General features: G+C 43.4%; 2 protein-coding genes across 2 annotated transcripts; both read right to left on the reverse strand.

Annotated features, from left to right (window-relative positions):
* Positions 1–681: 681 nt before the first annotated feature.
* Positions 682–10,583, reverse strand: LOC120502301 (fructose-bisphosphate aldolase B). The gene is made up of 9 exons (XM_039709579.1): positions 10,431–10,583; positions 4,105–4,226; positions 3,621–3,832; positions 3,057–3,111; positions 2,744–2,904; positions 2,437–2,520; positions 1,778–1,952; positions 1,435–1,634; positions 682–1,192 (listed from the first exon to the last, which is right to left on the reverse strand). Exons 2-9 carry the CDS (start codon positions 4,214–4,216, stop codon positions 1,097–1,099), a joined length of 1,095 nt encoding a protein of 364 aa, XP_039565513.1. The 5' UTR covers positions 4,217–4,226; positions 10,431–10,583; the 3' UTR covers positions 682–1,096.
* Positions 10,584–15,463: 4,880 nt separating this feature from the next.
* On the reverse strand, positions 15,464–21,043 carry PGAP4 (post-GPI attachment to proteins GalNAc transferase 4). The gene is made up of 2 exons (XM_039709586.1): positions 20,912–21,043; positions 15,464–17,304 (listed from the first exon to the last, which is right to left on the reverse strand). The coding sequence occupies exon 2, from the start codon at positions 17,180–17,182 to the stop codon at positions 15,995–15,997; it is 1,188 nt and encodes a 395-aa protein (XP_039565520.1). The 5' UTR covers positions 17,183–17,304; positions 20,912–21,043; the 3' UTR covers positions 15,464–15,994.
* Positions 21,044–21,175: the final 132 nt, after the last annotated feature.

Raw genomic sequence — 21,175 nt, forward strand, 5'->3', positions numbered from 1 at the left:
TGTTTAGGGGGCTGCTCCAAGGCCTCATGAGTTGATTGGTGTAGCATGTAGCCAAGCAAATACTCCTACATAACCTTAGGCCTGCTGTTTTTGCCATTTATGCCTTCTTTCATGACCATCTGACTGTGTTTTTGCTAACGAAGCTTACACCTTTAACAGGGGCACAGCAATGTGCCAAAGATCAAACTGTGTGTCTGCAACATCAGCCTCATTACTCAAGCTACACCACAGGTAGGCCAAGATGCCTTCATGCATGCTTTGTGTTAATTATTGTGTAGAACGCCAGTGTAGAGGTGATTTGTAAGGACAGACTTTACACAGCCCTGACTCAATGTGTGCAACCCTAACACAGTGTTTAGCAGCCTCATCTCACCAGTAATGGTTCTCCAGAGACATGAGATGCTTCTGAAGGTAGTGTTGTTTATCTGCAGCCTGATTCCCCAGAACTGCTTGCTGTGTATATCTCTCAAGTGTTTTCCTGTCTGCCGGACTTCTGTTGGCAGGATTAACCTCTCCAGCTGTGCCACTATTGGGTTATTTCCCTTTGATATCCTCAGAGTTTCCCAAGCTCACCAGCTTCAACATTTTGTGACTCAATCTTTGCAAGGATCACAAAAAAGCACAGATGTGTGAAAGTTATTGTAAAGTTTACACAAAACAAAAAGAATTGTGAGGTAGAGATTAGTTTTCAATTACTGTTTTATTGACATGATTGAATACACGGTCAGGTTTTATAATTCAGGATTGTGGCTGCTAAATGTGGTAATGGGCAAGGGTAGCTATTTGAATTGCTAGAGAACTACTGAATCTGCCTGCTATTCCAGGGGCTAAGTTTCAAACTGAGGGACGGTAGGTTCATGATTCATTGGCAGCTGTTGTTTGTTGTTTGGAAAAAATTCCCTTTCCTTGGAATGTGCAAATGAAAAAAGAATATCCCCTTGGTAAATTGTGGGAGTGAAGGGTGGAGAGGAAGCTAAGCCATTCTATCTCCAGTTTGGTGTAGGGTAAGGGAAATTAGATTTCTATGTTTTTCTTTAATTTCTGAATATCTTCCACTCTGTGAGAAGGGACAGGAGGAAGGAAGGTTCCTGTTGTTTCAGTAGGTGTAGCTGGCAGTGAACAGGGACTGCATGGCAGCTGCATCATTCTTCCCAGACTGGACATACTGGCCCCTGCAAGCCAAACTGTTAATCTGAAAAAGAAGAGGAAAAAAAAAAAGAAAGAAAAGAGGGGGAAACCATCAGCATGGAGTAAGCAAGGCCGGTGTGTAAAGAACAACCAGCAGGAGTAACCAAGCAAGGCAGACATAACAGAGTAGTGCCCCTGGTGAACAAGAAGTGCCAGGAGGGGTGGGATCAAGAGCAGTCTTAGGAAGGTGACAACGTGTGTCCCTTCATGGTGACATTCTTCTTTCTGCTCGGGGAAGCCTCGTACCTGTGCCCGCTTGCGGAAGGCCTCCTGAGCAGCCTTCTTGTTCTCGCTTTTGCCCAACCATGCAGCCAGGGCAGAGGCTTGCAGGGCTCTCCCATAGGAAAAGGTCAGTTTCCAAGGCTTAGGCAGAGGGCACTGATTCATGGCATTCAGGTTGAGAGAAGCCTCCTCTTCACTCTGACCTCCAGACAGGAAGCAGATTCCTACAAGAGAGGTTTTGAGGTTTAGAAATAATGTTCCAGCCACCTCAATCCCCGGTCTTTACTTGCCAGAGGACAGAGGAGCAGGTATGTCAGAGGTAGGAGAGAGAGTGGGAATGAAGAGAAAGGACTGGATCAGGAATCACCAGGAACAGCAGCAGGAACGGTGCGGAGGAGAGTAGTGACAGTTGCTATGGCTACATCCTGAGGGGTGTACTTCTTGGAGCAGGAATGCCCAGCCGTCACCATGTTGGGTTTCAGCAGTGTCCCCTCCAGGTACACGTGATGATCATTCAAAGCCTTGTAGACAGCAGCCAGAACCTGAAAACAGGAGGATTCAATACAGACCTCTGCTCAGATCTTCACCTCAGGCTGCTGTGGAAAGACAGCTTATTCTTTGCAGGAATAAGCATTTCTCGTACTGTAGCAAGATCAAATTGAATTTTGCTTTCTCATGACATTTATTTCTGGAGTTGCAGTTGTGGAAGCCCCACTACTTTTGAGATGACCAGGATACAACTCTTCATATTTAAGGGATTTGTCCTTGCTGAAATTGAGGTAATTGGGTTTGGTCCTGATACATCTTTTTGAGATTGAGAATGCTTATATTGTCATTGAAGTGAAAATCCAAAAGCATGGAAAATACTCTTGGATTTCCTATTTGTTTGTTATGTGCCTAGGAGCAGCTCATTTTTGTTATTCAATTATGAAGGATCAAATCTCTTTGAGATCTGTGAGCACAAACTGCACAAAGTTTAGCTGCCGGTTTGTGACGGAGAGCACAGAGGGAGGAATCTCTTCTTACCTTCTCTGTGACATACTGACAGCGCTGGAGATCATGGTCTCCATCAGGCAGGATTTCTGGCTCCACGATGGGTACCAAGCCATGCTAGGAAAAGAAAGACAGGGGATTCTTTAGGGCTATGGAAGTAAAACTGTTCTTCATGTTTCTCCTGACTTTGGTGGTATTCCTTCCTGCTGTTCTGCCCTTCCTCTTTGTCTTTCCCAAAACCCTCACAGTGATTCTCCTTTTGAGCTACCTAGTGTATTATCACAGGGAACAGGGAGAAGGGGCAGTAGCATCTCGGGAAAGGTTACTGGAGGGGAGGTACCTGCTGGCAGATACTGGCATAGCGTGCCAATGTGTTGGCATTCTCCTGGATGGCAAGCTGAGAGGGTGTTGTGCTGGTGATCTTCAGCACTGCACGCCACTTTCCAAAGTCAGCACCATCTTTCTTGTACTGGGCACAGCGTTCAGCCAGCCCATCCAGCCCTGCAGAGGGAGGGCAATGCTTCACTGAGAGCTGCTCTTCAGCACGGAGCACTGGAGAGTACTGTGACTCCAGCCAAGGCTGCATCTCAGGTGAGTCACCCTATGGCTTTGCTGCTTGGGCCATAGCTTAGGCTCCTTAGATCTGTCCTTACCTTGGATGGTGGTTTCTCCATTTGTTCCTGCTAGAGGTGCTGTGCCTTTATCCAGCTGTGGAAGTCAGAAAAACAGGAAGGGTTACAGAAAGATGGCAGTTGATCTAATTCTTACCCATGTCTAGTCTGCCTTTGAAGGCGGACTGTTACTAAAGTGTGGACCTTAACATGCTCAGGGTGCAAAGGAAGGAAATGCTGGAGCAAAGGGGAAGAAAAAGGAATGAACTGGATAACAGGAGGGTCAGTGTGTATATAGATGTCTGCAGGGAATGGTTAAAGAACTCTGTCAGATTAATTAGGTTTAGGTCACTGCATGGAGAGACTTATTTGCAGTGAATGGGGAGTAGATGGGAGTTGGTGTATGGAAAGTTCCTGCAAAATGTGCCTCTAGTTAGTTGCACTAAAGCAACACAGGGAATTTTAAAATCAAGGACAAAAAAAGGGAGGGAGGGTGGAGGAGAGGGGGAGGAGGCAGTGTTATTTAGGAGACAGTGCAGCCCCAAATATAATTTTCTCTATAAATAGGATTTGGATTATGGTGGCAGCCTGGCATCAGATGCTCACCTTAATTCCCACCACAATGCCTTTTTCCTTGATGATTGCTGGGAATGGCTTTCCATTGCTGTCTTTCTGATAGAGGGTCTCATGGAAAAGGATCACTCCCCCAATGCTCTGGTTGATGGAAGTGTCCGAAGAGAAGAGGACCTCTCTAAAAGCTCGGCGGTTCTCCTCTGTGTTCTCCACATTGATCCGCTGCAGCCTGTTCCCCATGGTACCTAGTGAGGTGGACAAAGAGGTTCTAGGCTTGGCTGGCCTCCTGGTCCCAATAAGTAGTAATGAACTGGGGCTTCAGTTCAGAGCTTCCCTTCTCAACCCATAGTTTGTAAGCTTTTATTGTTATAGCTGCAGCCCTGCCTGGCTGAATTGTTCTGCTCAGACAACAGTTTCAAAGTGTTTTTTCATCTACTCTACTAATTTCAAATATAAAGCAAAACTGAAAGAAAAAAACATCTTGCGTATTGCTAACTGATTGATGTCCAGAACTTACCCACTGATTCATCTGCAGCTAGGATCCCCTTTCCTGAAGCCACAATCCGCTGAGCAATGTCTGCAAGAGCTTTCTTCTGCTCTGGAGACAGTGCTGGGAACTGGTGGGTCATGTTGACTTATCTGTGGGAGAGAATTCCTGTTACAAGTAATTACAAGTAATTCTTGGGGAGACTGTGAACCAGTAACATCATTCGGGTGTTTCCTCTGCAGGGATCTTGGTGCTTGTCTGGTCCATATTATCATAGAAAATATGACCAGAAATCCATTTGAGTTCTTCTAGGCTTAGTGTGTCTGGAAAAACTAGAAAGAAATGCAGGAGACACATCCTACCACATCCTTCTAGAACCAAAGTTGTAAAGACTCTGCATTTTACCTGGATTTGCTCAGAAAATACAGGAAGGTCAGTCTGTCATAAAAACACACATTAAGTAACAAGTAAAAAAATTGCTGACTCCACCTACTTCTTGGTTCCTGTCAGTAGAATGCCAGTTATTCCGTTGCTTACCTTTACACATTTCCTGACACTGCTCCTCTTCTATTTCCTGACTCTGTTGGCAGTATTTGCTGCTGTGTCTGGTTCATATTCCATCCCTAACCTTTTGCCTGGGTTTGTAATTTTTCTCCCTATGGTTGCTTTCATAACTGTAGTGCATTGCTTCCTCTACAGAACATTTGGGGCCTTAGGAGAATTCACCCCTCAATTCCATCTTTTTAGCTGTGGTAGAGGGTTACCAGCTGCAGCTACCCAGCACCTGAAATCTGAGTTCTGTCTTGACATGACAGAATTCTTGGTCTTAAAGTTTTGGTTATATGGCATTAAATTACAGTTTCTCTGATCATCTGAATAGTCGAAGTTACTTTTCTGAGTATAGGCCTGTAAGTGTGAAACAGAAAAGCTCTTTTCCTTCAGTTTATGATATGCGATAGCTAAGCAACACCTCTGTTGTTATTAATGGATGGTAAATCCAGAAGGCACTTGATTAAAAACAACATGAAAGATCTCAAATATCATGTTTTCCTTCAAAAGGGCAAGCCTCTGGACAGTGTTTGCATTTTCTATTCCCAAACTCTGCCTGAGATAGGAATGGGAACATGCCATTTCCCATTCCATCAGAGATGGCCAGAAAATATTTCTCCCTTTATAAGCATGTAGCCAGCCATGTCCAGCTTCTTATTTCCCTGCACACAGATGCTGTGATGCCAGGGAATCCTTGTCTTATCCTTTGTGCTGAAGGCCATAATGGGGAGAAACAATGAAGAATCTGTCTGCTAGTCATGATAAGGTACAGAGTTCTGAATTGCATGTCAAAAGGTGCCAAAATTTTCTGGCAATGATGCCATCAGAGTATGGTAACAGCTGTAAATTCATGTCCCTGATTTATAGCTGAAGGTACTTTGGTACTGGTAATGTTATTCTACAAGATTCAAATGGCATTGTCTGCCAGTACAGGCCAGTCAGATGCAGATTCTGCTTTACTCCTTTGCAAGCTAAGCCTGGAAATTTTCACATGCAGCTTACCACAGAGTGAGTAATTTTAGGTTTAGAGGGAAGATGAAGGAGTGCAGGATGAAGACTTAATTAAATTAGAGAGAGTTCCCTGCTTTTCAGAAGACTGTAATGCCTTCTTGCTGTGGTCCTGGTGAAACAGGCTTACCTGAACCCCTCTCTCTCTCTGTCAGCCTATGGCCAGAACTCTGGGAACCATCCTTCTACTGTGGTGATCATAGCTCCATCACTTCCAGCTCTTGGCCTTTTCAACTCACTCAGAAGAATTTGAAAATTTACAGTTCATGCTGCATGGCTACTTCAGTTCACCTACAACTCTCCTTATCCCTCACCTGCTTTCTGTGTTGGATATGTCTTAAAAAGAGGAAACTGGCTTGTTATTATGATTATTTTAATAATATCTTGGTGATGAGCACCTCAGTTAAAACCACACTACTGTTAAATAAGTCATTATGCAAAATGATAAGGAGTCACTCTAGTAGTTTAGAGCCTCTGTGGAGAAGACTGGGAAATTGTGCTCTGGTAAAAATATGATCTTGTCCAAGGTTAGAGCTAATGAATTGCTAAATCAGGGGTGGGATTTTAAAGTTGCAGTTTGGAGCTGTGTTACAGCACCAGGAGGTGTATCCAGGTAACCTGGAATTCAGCTGACTGGACTGCAAGATTACCTGTTACTCCAATCATATTATGATGGGTACACTTTCTTTCCAGCAATGCAATAAACAATGAGACTAATGTCTGCTCTATCTTACTTATTCCCAGTGTTTGCCTAAAGATAACAAGGAGACACTTATCACTCAAAACCAGCCTGCAAGGCAAATTTTCAAAATACGTAAATATGAGTTTTCAGTGAATAATGCTGTTCTATGTGAAAACTCTGAGAGACTGAAACAACGAAGTGTAGTTTCAGAGTGATGAATGGGAAGGCAGCAAATTAGTTCCAGTATCTATGCAAGTATATTGCTGAGTGTGAAGGAGCCAGTGTAGATCTGCCCAAAGTCTTCCCAAAATTTTCTTTAAGGCCATGGTGAGTGGTTCCCAGCTACTCTGCTGAGCTACAGGGAGGAATAAAAGGCTAGGGTTTCTAGCTGAAATGGTGAAGAAATGAGGACAAAAGAACATTTGTAAACCTTATAATACCTCAAAGGTGCAGAATGTTGTAGTACCCTTGATTTAGGATTTTGTTTTTCTGTGATTCTTGTATAAGAATAATAATTTCTGAGGATCTTCATGTCTGCTTTCAGAAAGAGTGTCTCTGCTGCAAGGTCCTGCTCTGAGCAGGGGGAAAGGCAGAAGAGGAGTGGAGAAACCTTACACTTCAGTAACATTTCATGAAGCCACCTTGTAAAGAGTAAGCTCCCAGCACGCCCATAAAAGCATTAATTTTACCATCCTCATATCCCCTCAAAGAGCTAGATATGTCATCTCACAAGTCTTGAGAAAAAACAGTTGTGCCCAGGCTGCCAGAGCTGCAAAGCTCATTTCAGTCTTCCAAGAACAAAGCCTATTTGTCTTAATCTGATTTATCTGTTTAAATTGACAACTTTTTGAGGAAGAAGACAGTTCTAATGAATTGTGATCTCAGTAACAGTAACTGGGAGTTGTCCCACCACTAAGGTGTTTCAAGAAGCTTTATTTTTATTTACCGATTTTAGACTGTAGGCTAAGTGTCAAGCTCAAGTAATTTCAGATTAATTTTACATTGTATGAATGCAATGTATTCTCTTTGTAGTATCTGCTTACTTTTAAAATTTTTTTAGTAGAATTAGAATAGAACCTCAAAAGAATAAAACTGCTCAAACCTCCCTTCCTCCCCCAAGCTTTATAACTACCTGGAGTGCTTATCAGGCTTCAATAGCTCCTTAAGCAAACAAATTTCTTTGTTCAGCCCCCATCCTGTGGCCAGAAGCAGGTAGAGGTGTGGAAACAGGGGACAGCGTAGTTGTAAAACTAAATATTGTAATGCTGAAATGTTGGGTTTCTCTCAGCTACCATAGGAAAGAAGGGCTGAGGGGAAATGTGAGATGGCAGCACAAGCACTTGATCACGTTAATATTAATAGTGAGAACCAAAGAGCAGAGTGAAGATGAATACCAGAAGGAACAATGCTACATTTTGCTTCCAATCATCTTAGAAACTTCAATGCATCATTGGCATATTTTCTTTTCAAGAACCTCATGTGACTGGTATCTTCTAATCTTAATAAAATGTCACCTGAGTCCCAGTTTGCAGATGGGAGAAGACTGGATCAGAATCTCTAAGTTTTTCTTTTGGGTCTCTGCACTGCCTTCTTTTGTAAAATTGGTTCCAAAAGTGCAGGATCAAAGTTTTAAACGGCAGCTTGTATCCCACACATGTAGCTCTTTCCTATTCAATTACTAGTAAACACAGCCCTTCAGCATAATCTCTGACAGGCAGCAATATAAACTCTGCACACAAGAAATTTGCTTCCAAAGAACAGGGCTTGAAGAAGAAGCAGCTGAATATATAAACAGATAAATACAGTTGGTAGGAAAACAGAGGGATATGAATGGCTGGGCAAGCCCAGGTCCATCCTGCTGACAGAGCACATTCTTATCTAGGTGGCAGAAGACACACAGCTGGCAGGATTACTTGATAGGTCTGATGGATGGGTGACTATGCAGAGGAGCCTGGCCATGGGGGTGGGAAGAGGCAAACAGGACCACCATGCAGTCTGGCCAAGACAAATGCCTGGGGTGCAGAGCCCTGGCAGCAATTCTCCCAGGACTAGTGGAACAAGGGAACAGCTATTTGGGGATGGCCTAAGGTCCTGTCAGCAGCAAGCTGAACAGGGCCAGCAGCAAGGGCCCAAGCATCCTGTGTGAGCAGGGGTCTGGCTTGGAGAGCCAGGGGAGGAGATGGGTTATCCCCCTTTGCTCAGCACTCTGTAATTGACATCTGAATACTGCATGCAGTATTGGGCCCCTGCAGTACAGGAAAAACACAGACTGAAGTTAGTTAGTTCAACAGATGCCACCAAGATCAGTGGTTGCAGCACTTGCTCTGTGAGAAGAAGTCTGCAGAGTGGGGTCTAGTTCAGCCTCAAGCAGCGATGGCTTTGGGGGCACCTCTCAGCAGTCCTCAGTATGTACAGAGTGTGATTGAAGAGGCAGAGGTGGGCTTTTCACAGTGGCTGTGATGGGACAGTGATAGACAACAAGCACAAACTGAAACTAAAAAGATTCAGACTGGATATGAAGAATTTTTTTCACTGCTAGGATAGCCAAGACATGTAACAGATTGACAAAAAAGGCTGCCGTGTCTCCAGCGTTTCAGGTTGCCAAGACCCACCTGAATAAAGAACTGAGCACCTTGGTCTGACCTTGTGTCTAACCCTGCTTTGGGCAAGGGGTGCTTGGACTACAGACTTGCTCTGTCCCTTTCAGCCTGAATTACCCTGTCACTCTCTGTGAGTACCTATTTTGAGGAGTCAAGGTGATAGTGGTGCCTCTTCATATCTATGAAGAAAATAACGGAGCATTTCTCCCATCATCTTTGCACTGAGATGAAGGTTTTGGGTTAGCAAAATGTTTCATTTCTGGATTCTAAGAAGTGTCAAGGGTATGGGACAAAAAGAGATACTCAGACATCTGTCACCTAGAAAAAGGGGCAGATGTATTTGATTGGCATGCTAATGTCACTATCTCCATCGGTCCTTTGGGGCATATATGATTGTAAATTTTCTTTGTTGTTTTTTGCCCTCTGAATTTTTTTACTATCTTCATGTTCTGTCTAGAGACCTTGATTCAACCTGCTGTTGCAGGAGGAACTGTTCCCTGTGCTGATTTCTGTGTTAGCCTCAGAGCAATACTCAAGCCCTAGCAAATGTATCCCTATTTAATTTCCCTAGCAACTATGAAAGGCAGTTATGTTCAGAGACCTGTCCTCTGGCATCAGTGCAGAGCACTCAGAATGGCTGGATTTGGCTAATGTGGCAAGAAGATTGTTGCTTGGAATCAAGTGTTATTAGGGAGAAGCTACTTCTCTTTCAGGGCTGGACTTTTCTCAGAGGAGGTAAAAAATTGCTGTTGGACTTGTACGAGAATTCAAGTCTTGTATTGCCAGCAGGGGAGGCTGGCCGAAGCAGTGGTGAGAGTCTCAGGTGGACTAAATAGTACATGGGATAGTTGAGTAAGTGATAGAGGATCATAGATTCAGTGAGGATTTGAGTTGGTCAAGCAATTTCCTGAAGCTGGCTGTTCACAGCTTCAAAGGTTACAGCCTACAGATGCAAGAACAGGCTTTGTTTTCCTGCACTGCAGACCTCATACCCCCTTCCTAAATAAACTTATCAGAAGTTTGCAGCACAACAAACACACATAATTGCACTTCTGTCAACACTGATGTCTGTCAGGACTAGCTGCCTTCTCCAGTCATTCTCTGTTCTCCTTGCAAAACAGAAATTCATGTACATCACAAGCAAAACCAAACACGAAACAAAGCAACAGAATGCAATGCAGGTATGTTATTGCTCTAGTCGCCTTAGGCAGAGGATTCACTCACTGACTCCAGGAGTGAGTGAGTTCTAAGTGACTAAACTAAGTTAGAAAGCCAATGTTAGCAGCAAATGGATCACTTTAGAAGACCACTGCAGAATGGCTGAGTGCTTATTTCTCACAAGCTTTTCCTGAAGTATGTACAGGAAGCATGAAGTATGAAGTATGTATCCTGAAGCAAAAAAAATTAAAACAAAACCAAAAACAACTTTCCAAGCCCACTGTAGATAAACACACCAGGTCTCAGCTGCTGATATACGTACCAGCTTTACAGTTTAGAAATTAAATTATTATACTTACTTGTTTGTAGGCAATGTCTCTGCTGCTACAAGCTTCTGGTGAGGTGTTTGCAGGCAAAGAGACCTCTCCTTCAAATCACTAACTTTTATAAAATTCTTGGTGGGGCTTTTTTTTTTCCTCCCCCTCCACTCCTTTGTTGTCCCTCCTCCCCCGCAAGCTGTTGGGGGACGTGTCACTGCTCAAGGCTGGTCACTGGCTATCAGACCACCACCACACACCTCCAATGAGACCTGGTCATGCTCCTGCTGTTCCTCCCCTTTCCCCTCCCCTGTATATATGAGGCCATTCATGCAGTAAAACTGAGATGTTTTCCAGTTATTTCAAATTATTCCTCCTCTTTCTAAAACAGACCAAAAAGAGCTACAAGAGAAACCATGCAAATTGCTTACAGGTATCTTGGACACAGCTTTATCGTTTAGGGCTAGATCTTCTGAAAGCTTATATTTAGGAAACTGCAGGAAGAAAGAGCAGAAAACAAAATGCAGAAACAATGCAACAGATCCTTAACTGGCATGAGCTGGTATCATTTCAGTGGCTTCCTAAGTGTTACATTGCTTTTCCTCACTGGAAAGTCTTACATGGAACCATATGCTCCTTTTCCAGTTGGTATGTGGAAAGGCAAAATGTGATGCTACAGTATCAGATTTTATGATAAAGTTTAATGCAAGTTCTGATTTTCTGTAATACAGTGTACCTGTGAAATTAATGGTTGTCAGACCACATATGCCCACATGGAAGTGCACAGCTGCAAGCCAGATTTTCCCCCCCAAATCCCACTGAGATGCCCACCCATATTGCAGTGATGTGAAGACTTCTCTGTTGCTTAGCAGAATTTTTCAGTGGAAGATACTGATTCTGTATAAATGGTGTATCAGCATTGCAGTTTATATGAATCCACATTACAACCATTCACCAAGTCTAGGCCTATAGATTTGATTATTTGCTTTAATTTCTTTCTCCCCATCCTGCAGGCCAGTACTCCTAGAGGAAAATATAGCACAAGGACTGCTGGACAAGCATCATACCCTCAGGAACATCACCCTCTGCAGCCTTGGACATTGGCATGTTTTTACCAGAGAGACCCAGTGTTTGCCTGAAGAATGACGTAGTTTCTCCATTTGTTTGGCTGCTGCAGTGACCCTTTGGCCTTTACAAGGACAGCTGAGACCCTGATTTCTTTCTCCACAGCACAGTCTTCCTCCTTGAGCCTCTCTTGTGCAGCTGCATGCCAAGGTCAGTGCTTTTAGGAAACTTTAGGAGCCTGCCAGACTGCCAGTCAGCAGAGAAACCTCTGAAGGAGCTGACAGTGTGGTCAAAGGCCTTATGCTTCTTTCTTCTGTTTTCCTCCATGCTGCCCTTCTATGCTTTTTTGCTGAAGGAAGCCATGACACGTAACATGGACATAAAGCCTTCCCTGCTTTACAGTGTTTGCTTTACATTCTATTTCTCCCATCCTAGCAGAAAGACAAACCCCATGGTGTATTAAAGTTTCTCCACCACAACAGAAGCATCTAATATAGATTAAAAATATTTTAATTAAATATCTTATCTAAGACCCTCTTGAGACCAAGAAAGAGCCATAATGGTGGTCTTCTTCCTCAAAGTCAGAGTTTGAGCCCTGTTGTTCCTGGTTTGGCTAGAAGTTGATGCAGGAGGGAAGTTCTTGGAAGTGTTTTATTCTCAATGTCATCTGTGATACGGTCTCACGGGCTATTAGAGAAAATCTGTGGGAGTCTTCTTGAAAAAAGGCAGTGTCAGACATTTAGATGCACTTTAAATAATCCCCTACAGCCCACCTTTCATTCTTAACTCTTCAGAAGTACATAAATGTATTTCCAGATGGATAACTGCTGGTGTGATCCTTTCCAGGCCTTCTAACCCTTCAATCCAGCACTCCAAGCACAGGATTACAGGTCCTCACAGAGATTTTGAGGACACAGGGGAAAAAAAGTGAATATACAAGACACTTAATTTTTTCACTTAATTTAGGAATGGGAGCCTTTTCAGGTCAGCAAATGAAACGAAGAATTATAGTAGATGATGTCACTGTTAGTATGCAGACCCATCACACTGACCACACTGTGCAGAAATAACAATGATACTAAAGTTACAGTGGAAAAGAGTACATACTTCCATCACACATAATCATACTTTGAGGATAAATATGCCCCTTAAAAATGAGGTTATAGTAGTGTGATTTCCTAAATAATAATAAGAGGGAAAAGCTTTCATCATGAGTGATATGCAGTGTACTTGCATTTATCAAACAACTAACTTGGCCCATGATAAATACCAAATCATTGCCTGCACTAACTATTCCATGCCAAAATTGTTGTATTATCCAAGCTGTAATTCTGTCTCATGGAGGTAGTGTTTGATCTCAGACCTGGCAACTCTCACACCTTTCCAGTGGCCAGGAAGACAGGGCTCCCAGTGGGAGTTCAGTTTCAGAGGCAGAACCATCTCTCAGTCCTGGGGCTCCTCATCTTCCTCAGCCTCTGGCATAGGAAGGAGGACATAGGACAAAGATCCCAGTCAAGGATAAGGATAGGATGAACAAGAAGGGAGGTCAGTTGCACTAAAGAACAACTACCCTCAGTTTTTTGTATTCTTAAAAATGGTTATTCAGACTATCGCAGTGATTGCTGATACACTTTTTTAGTGAAGAGTATAATAATTTATTCGAGAAAGGATTACTAGCTGGTTTTGAGTTTTGGATGTCTGCGAATTGATTGCTTAAATACATATCTAACTAAGTACAGGGGCAGTTCTACACATATCATGGCTTTTTTATGTGTTCATGAAAGAGTTGATATAAACAGTCTTGCAATATAAAAGACTTATAGCTGTGTTTGAAACATCACTGTAAAGCAGATGCATAAGGTGCATTTAAGCCCTAGTTACAGGGTTTAAATGTTCATTATTGAGCCTTTTATAGCATAGAAACAGAAAGCAGTAGTTAGCTATAAAAGAGACTGCTTAGGTTAAAACACAAGAAATGTGTTACAACATAAGTGAATTTTCTATTTGAATGTCTTGGAGACTTTGCTGGTGTCAGCCTTCTTATCTGGAATTCCCATATAGAAGTTGACAGAAGTATGTATTTAAAAATATTAAGGACCATTGAAAACTGTATTCACATGTGTCATGGGTTATTACTTAGGTCTTGATTTGTGGGCTTATTTTTTGGAATTTGACAATTTAATTGATGTCGTTATATCCAGCCTTGCTGTCAAAGGATCTGATAGTCGTGCACTTAAGTTTTAGGTGAAGTGTTGCTGGATAATATATATTAAAATCAACAGAAAGACTGTTTTAAAGACAGATTAAAATATTGTAATTACTTACAATTTTCCAGATTGTGATTCTTATCGTCTGTTTCTACCAATATAATTCTGATAATGTTTTGTCTTTAACTACTCAAATTACCTAGCATCTTAAATTAAAAAAAAAAAGTAAATGGGAGAGAGATGAATAAGTAAATGGGAGAGAGTAGTACACCTCAGAAAGAATGATGAAAAACAAATAGATGAAGCAACTTCAGAGATTATATGGTCACCACAGGGAAAATTACAAATGTATAGCTTCTCTCTGCACTTAAGTAAATTAAATAATACTTTTGGATGTGGTCAAACCTGTAAAATGGATTGAAATGGAATGGAAAAAAACACTGGAAGTTGGAAAGATGTCCAAGAATAATATGCATCCACATGAAAAACACCTGGCTCTGTTGCCCTATGAGGCTGCTGCCTGCGTGATGAGGTTAAAGTCTAATCTGAGCAGGCTCAAGCAGAGTGGAGTCTGTCTCCTACCCACCTGTCCACACTGTGCTGGATGTTTCCTGTTTTCTGTACTCTGCAGTCTTGCTTAACAATATCAAAGTCCAGCTTGTTCATCCCTATCTAATCAGAGGTATTGTTTATTAAGTGGTTTGTTTTCCCCAGTCACCTACAGCCCTCACCCCTGATATGAAGAGCCTGGCTGTTTAACTCCACTGGAAGAAATGCCCCTGTATTTTTGGTTCCACAGTAGAGTCTGCAGACAAGTACATTGGGTGGGTTGGGAGTGTTGGGCAGAACAGACTCAAACCACCAAGGAGATTGCACAAGGAAGAGTTTACTTTGTTCTGCATTCTGTGCAACTTAAAGCTGGTCTGCAAACGAGCATCATGACCTAGAATGAAAAACAGGCAAGCATGCAATGCTGCTGTTATCAAAACACAGATCTTTGCTATTATTTAAATAGTGGGTATAGCAAACAAGGATACAACTTGAAACTGAGCTGCCTGCAGCAACTTTCCTGGGCTGTGAGAAACAGCTGTAACAGGACATGAAGATAAATGCTGTAATGACACTGGTCTCTGTGCCTTTCTGTTGACATTTTGTTTTTAAATAAAGCAAGAAGGCAAACACTTGGGTTCTATAAAGGGAGACATTTAACTGTTTATTACCTGTTTATCTGAGCAGCACATGGTACCCCAAAAAAGCACAATTAGGTGCTGCATGGTAATATTCATTTGCATGCAGTTTGCAAAATACAAACCACAGCAGATGTCTGAACTGGACGAGCTTGCTGAAAGGAACACTGGACACCAAAGCTGAAATTCTAACATAAAATAGGCACAGCTGCACAGAGGCTTAGAAACAGAACTATAAAATGTAACCCTTCATCAGCAATTAAAAACTGGCTGATGGGGTGGATTCTCGCAAAGCTGTCAGGACAGATAATCAGTGGAAATGAAGTTACTTCAGAATGGAGACATGCAGTGAAGAAGTACAGACCATGGAGTATCTAATTCTCTGTGCATTTTTGGCAGGTTTGTGTTTTACTGAAGATTATTCACAGCCACATGCTGGGCCCTGTCGTCTGCTGAATTGGGATATGATGTCTGTAAAGCTAGTGTGAAAATGAATCTCTGACTGCAGGAGAGAAACCGCCAATGCCTTTGTAACTACAGCTGTCTCTCACAGAAAATTACCTGTTTATTTTGTGAAATATCTACCCTCTCTATACAAAAGTAAGCCAAGGCATCTAGGCAGAATCTGTGGGAAAGTTCCTGCAAACCACTTCTGCTTTTGAAGGGTCTACTCAAAACCACAGCAGAACAGAGACAGGTCAGAGATGAGACCTTAGTAAGGATGGGGAAATAAGGCCTCCCCTCCTCATTAGCTTAAATTTGAAACATTCACTGTCCTAAACATTGAAACATTTCTGCTGCCCTAACGTAAGGATTTTTGTAACCATTGTCCAGGGCAGTAGGCAGGAAAGCTGTGCGTGTTGGTGTGAGAGCTTTTCTTTGGGAATGACTAAGGAGAGTGATCTGGAATCCTCCAGTTCCCTCCCAGGTGGTGCATGGTGATTAGTTCCAAGTTCGTATTAAATAGGGTCTCTGTGAACAAAAGCTGATTTTTAAAGAAAACTTGTACTTTTAGAGAGAGTTATTCTTTGCCCACATGGAGACATGGGCTGCCCAGTGCGGGCAGCACAGAATCCAAGTTTGTACACTGTCCCTCTGCCCCATGGCGAGTGCCCTGGGTGTTTTTGTGCAGCAAGGCAGGAGCAGCTCACAGCAGTTTCGGGTCACTGTTCAGTCGGAGGCTGGAGTACATCCCCACGTGCCGCACCAGGTTGGGCTCCACCACGAAGGCATTCTCGCCCTTGCCCTGCAGCAGCGAGTAGAGGGCGGTGTCCTTGGCGAAGCCCCTGCGGCAGCCCAGCCCCCGCAAGTATCCTGAGGCCCGGCGGGCAGAGGCAGCAGGGAAGAGCATGGCAGGCGTGCAGCACTCGCTGGCCGGCACCACGTTGTAGAGCGCGGGGTGCAGGCGGCGCAGCTCCAGCCCGTAGTGCCGCCCCACCAGCTCGGACAGGGCCATGCTGTACAGGGCGAAGAAAGCCACCAGGCACCAGCTGGGGCCCGCCCGCCCTGCGGCCCGGCAGTACACACAGCTCAGCACCGGCCCCAGGAACATGCCCAGGCCCAGCCACTCCAGGATCCTCATGGGCTCGGGGTTGAAGTAGCGCTGGAGCCTCTCGGGATGGTACAGTTTGAAGTAGAGAGCGTCTCTGAGGTAGGGCTTGGAGAACCGGGCCGAGAAGAGGTGCTGCAAGACAGAAAATATCTCCTCCTCTGGCACAGCATCATCTTCCACAAGGAGGATGTACTCTGGGTTGTACACCAACAGTGACTGCTCCAGGCAGAAGACGTAGTCCTGCTTCTCCTTCTCAAACTGGTTCAGGCTGGGATCAGGATTCTCTCCAGTTCTGTCACGACTGACTATAGGAAAGAGACTGCTCAGCAGCCTGACATCCTGATGGCTGCTGGGGTCTGACTCCACATTACAGAGGAGCATGCGGTGGTTCTGGCAATGCGCCCCACATTTCTGGAGAAGACGGTGGAAGTGGGAGGCCACTTGCAAGACATAGTGGAAATCATTCTGCCTCTGCACAGTGATAATGGTGATCAGCAGCAAGGGCTGGAAGGCATCACTGCCAGAGGCCTCGGAGGCATTTGGCATCTGCATCTTCTCAAAGTAATGGAGAGCATCCTGGCCCTCCTGCTGGTTCTGCTCCAGGAACTCCCGGCTCATGGGATTCAGGTGCCAGCGCCGCAGGTAGAAGTAAGAGTGCAGGAGCCGGTGGCAGATCAAAGGTGCCAGCACACCAAAAGTCACCACAGTCAGGGTGAGGAGATGGATGAAAGGGCTGGACCAACGGCACCACTTCCCACAGAGCTGCCACATTCGGTGTAACATAGCTGCTGCAGAAAGAGGGCACTCCTGCACTGCTCATGCCCTCAATCCTTCATTTCCAATGCATCCTTCTCCCAGGATACCAGTGGGACCATTGCTTCCAAACCTGCACAGGTTGTCCAGGTCTGGAAAGGAAGAAAAAAAGATGGTTACTGACATAGGAACTGACAGAGAAAATAGAAAGCAGAGGACTAGTCTCTGAGTAAGCTAAAATACAGGGGGGCCCCTGTGAAATCTCTTATGGTAGAAACATCACAGAATAATCCTGGGAGGTTGACGACAGATGAGCCAAACTTAATTTACAGCAAAGGACCCCTAAGGCCTTTTTAGCACATAGGAACTCTGATCTAACCAAGCTTGAAAAGACTTAGTGTGTTTGTTACCGTGCTTCAAACATGTAACAACAGGCAAGGTGAATGCAGGATGTGTGGAAATCCTTTTCTGTTAAAGGCACAGAACTTAGGTACCCCTCTCTGGTGATAGTGAAATAATAATGTTTAGATCACAGTCACAAAGCAAAGCCAGATCTCTTGTATCTTAGTGTAGCACATATTGGAAAGACAAACTTTTACCTCTTTGGAGGCATACACGCTTCCCTCCTGCTGCTCACACACTTCCAAATGTGGTTTTTTTCACCCTCCTCCCCGGAGAGTGAAGCTATATAACAAAGACACCAATTTACTTCACACTCCCCAGAGTGTGAAAGCCATATAACAAAGGAAGAGTTACTTCACTATCCTGTGTATGCTAAGGGTGTGTCTGTTTCTCTCAGATGTCTCCTCCTTACTAGACCCTGTGAAATACATGAGCACAGCAACAAGAACATGTTGTAATTGAGCCATTGACTCCTTATCTAAAAGTACACAATTTAGAAATATATGCCTTTAATTTAAACTGAAGTATTCACATAAATATGTAATGTTTTTTGTATACACATTCGCTTTAAGCAAATATCCTTCTTCACCAAAGTTAGATTTTTCCATATCTACTTCTCTGGCTGCCCTGAACACCTTACAGCCTGGCTGACAAAAGCTTACTCAAAATCAGGGCAGTTAGGTTGTTTGGATGAATTCTCTTTTGTCAGTAGTCTCACTTTTAATCTGCTGTTTCATTCTCCCTTTAATTTCCTATTCCCGCTCCCTAAGAACTGAGGTACTTATGTTCCCCTCACTAAGATGACTGGATGTGCACTGGGTGTTCAGTGCAGTTTCTCCAATTTTTACCCTTCTGCCTTCAGCAAGTTCTGATCATTAAATGGTGGTTCCAAAATGTTATTCTTTGTCCTTTTCTGCACTGTCATCTGAAGCAGCCTAAGCAAAGATGGAAAAAATAATGGCTTTTATCCTCTGTGTCAGAAAAAATGGCTCTTGTATGAGAACAGACTTGGAGGACATGGAGCAAGGTCTGGCTTTGGGGGATACTTAAGAAATGCCTTCTTTACAGAGGTCACAGATTTGCTGGTTTTTATCATTAGGAGAACCTTTTCCTCTTGCCATATGGGAATGTGACAACTATCTATGAAAGGCCTTTTAACAAGATTAATGCAAAATATACAAGAGTTATTCCAAATATTTGTTAGAGAACAAGCAGTTCATGCTGTGAGATCTCAAACCATCCTTAGGAAGATTGTGGCACCAGTGTTTGTGCACTCTTAGGGCTCAACACAAGATTTAGAGTAATTAAATTGAGAACAAATTTACATGCTGATGAACGAGAATCTGCAGCTTCTTCCCATATAGCTTTCTTTTCCTGTCTTGTTACACAATCCTGTTGCAAAAATGCTGTATGGAATTGCATGAGTGAACCTTGTAAAGGCCTTAAAGGTGATGGCTGCATTTCAGCTGCTAGATCCAAGTCCTGAGGATTCAGGATGTGAAGACCTAAAATCCACCAGAGGCAAAGATCTGGCATTTAAATGCATTTATTTATCCAGAATCCTGGGCCTTCCAGCTGACCTGTCACAAGCATTAAGAAAACACAAACATGCAGACTCATATTCCACAGGTCATGCTATTGAGCCTTCTCTTGATACAAGCATCATTGTAGGCACTGGCTCTCAGCAAGCCTCCAAACTTGAAAGTGAGGTCCACAGTGGGGAAAGGATATTAAGGAAAACTAGAAGGTAGTTTACTTCTCAGGGAATAAAGTTTGCTTTCCATCTTCCAGCTATGTTGAAGCTCTGAGCTACAAAACCTATGAGCTGACAATGAGATCTTGGGATATATATTGAAGCACTAGTCATAATTATTTGAGTGTTTCTTCATTAATAATTATTGGAGCAACCTGATTTAGTGAGTGGAATCTGGCAGGGAGGTTGGAAATAGCTGTCGTGTAAGGTCCCTTCAACCCAAACCATCCTATGATTCTATGATGATAACGTTCACCCAAGGAAGAGACCTCCTTCCCTCACACCATCTTCTACTGAAGAGGGAAAAATGGTTGTGCTGTCCTCCCTAGTGGCCAGCAGAGCTGGGGGGCCTGCAGCCTCATGAGATTAATCAAACAAGTTCTCACTTGACATCTTGCTCTTCTGCAACCCTTGAACTTGTTCAAGGATCATGTCCCCAGGTCCCTGCAGGTCGACTCACACTGAGCCCAACAGTGCTGGCAAAGTGGTGTGAGGACTCCACCTGCTGGTGTCCCAGCTGCCGGTTCAAGGCAGGGTCAGTGAGGTGGTGCAGGTGAGCACCACCCTCTCTGGAGGTACCTCCTTTTCCAGCTTCCCCTGGAAAAGCACATAGCCACCAAAGCATGGAAATCACCCATGCAGGTCATTGTGTCGTAATTCCATGCGTTATGACTTAACCCTGGCTTCACTTCACCAGTAACAGAATTCGAGATCTTAAAGCTCTTATTCTGGCTCTGCAACTCAGGGAGCCTCAAGAAAACAGTAATCACCCACAGACACTACTGCTACTCTTCACATCCTCCTCTGCTGCCTGAGCTGTTCACACTTACATGGACAGCCACACTGTCTGTTTGTTACTCTGTCTGCTGAGGAAAAGGCTGTTTTCATGGGGCAGTGAAATAACCACAGAGGCTAAAAACAGTCAGAAGTGTATTAAAGCAGGTCAAATACTGCAGTTGATGTTAAAATCAAGCTGAAGAATCTAGAAAAGAGGGAAGAGACTGACCTTCTTCACATCTTTTGTAACACTGGGAACCTGAGGGTTCAAAATATGGATTAATAAATTCTTACTTCTGCAGATGTGAAGCTTGCTCTTATCTGCAGGATTTGAATCCAGAGTTTCTGCTCAGGCTGTTTTCCAGCCATTAGGATGGTTCTGACTTCAGAGGAGATACTCCTTTCAGGAGCTCTTTGTATTGTCATTTTTAATTTTTTCCCTTTCTAGGGGGAAAAAACATCTTGTTTGTTTTTCATGCAAGTGGCATTTCAGACACAAAAAAAAAAGTCTGAGGAGAAAAAGAAGAATCAGATTTGGATTTTATAGTGCCTTAAAAACCCCCACTTTATTAAACCTGAATAATAACTACTTCACAACCGTATAAATACCTGCAATGGAGGCCACATTTACACGTTCTGTGTAGAACAGAGCCATTGGTTAAGCACAACTAGAAGCTGTGGTGATATAAAGCTGCACTTCAGCTTGTTTTTTTTCTTGGATTCTTATGATGGAGATTCCTTCCAGAAACACCTAATTCCAAATCTCTATCATACCTTCATTACTCCCCTAATTACTTGGCTGAATTAAACTGTTCAGGAAAACTCACCTCTTTTCACACCGAGGAGAGTACAAAAATAAGTAATGTAGTCCTTGGGGTGAGAGCACTGTCTGCTGTGCTTGTGCTTTAAAAGAGAAAGCTGATTTTCTGTCTGCTCCAAGCTCCTCTCCACAGAGTGGTCTTCCTGGAACAAAATTTCCTATATGTTTCAAAGCTGCAGATTTTTAGGTTCCTGGATAGCTGATGAAAGAGACCATTTGCCTTCTCCTTCCTGCACCATGATACAAAGACACAACTATTCCTGTACAATTA

The sequence above is a fragment of the Passer montanus genome, unplaced genomic scaffold, assembly GCF_014805655.1.
Source record: "Passer montanus isolate IOZ18808 unplaced genomic scaffold, ASM1480565v1 scaffold218, whole genome shotgun sequence".
NCBI classification, from domain to species: Eukaryota; Metazoa; Chordata; class Aves; order Passeriformes; family Passeridae; genus Passer; species Passer montanus.

Coding starts and splice junctions, on each gene's coding strand:
- PGAP4 (XM_039709586.1), bottom strand. CDS start 17,182: ATGTTACACCGAATGTGGCAGCTCTGTGGGAAGTGGTGCCGTTGGTCC.
- LOC120502301 (XM_039709579.1), bottom strand. CDS start 4,216: ATGACCCACCAGTTCCCAGCACTGTCTCCAGAGCAGAAGAAAGCTCTT. Junction 2,905..3,056: donor TGGAGAAACCACCATCCAAG/GTAAGGACAGAT, acceptor CTCCCTCTGCAG/GGCTGGATGGGCTGGCTGAA. Junction 1,193..1,434: donor CCTTCCGCAAGCGGGCACAG/GTACGAGGCTTC, acceptor CTTCTTTTTCAG/ATTAACAGTTTGGCTTGCAG.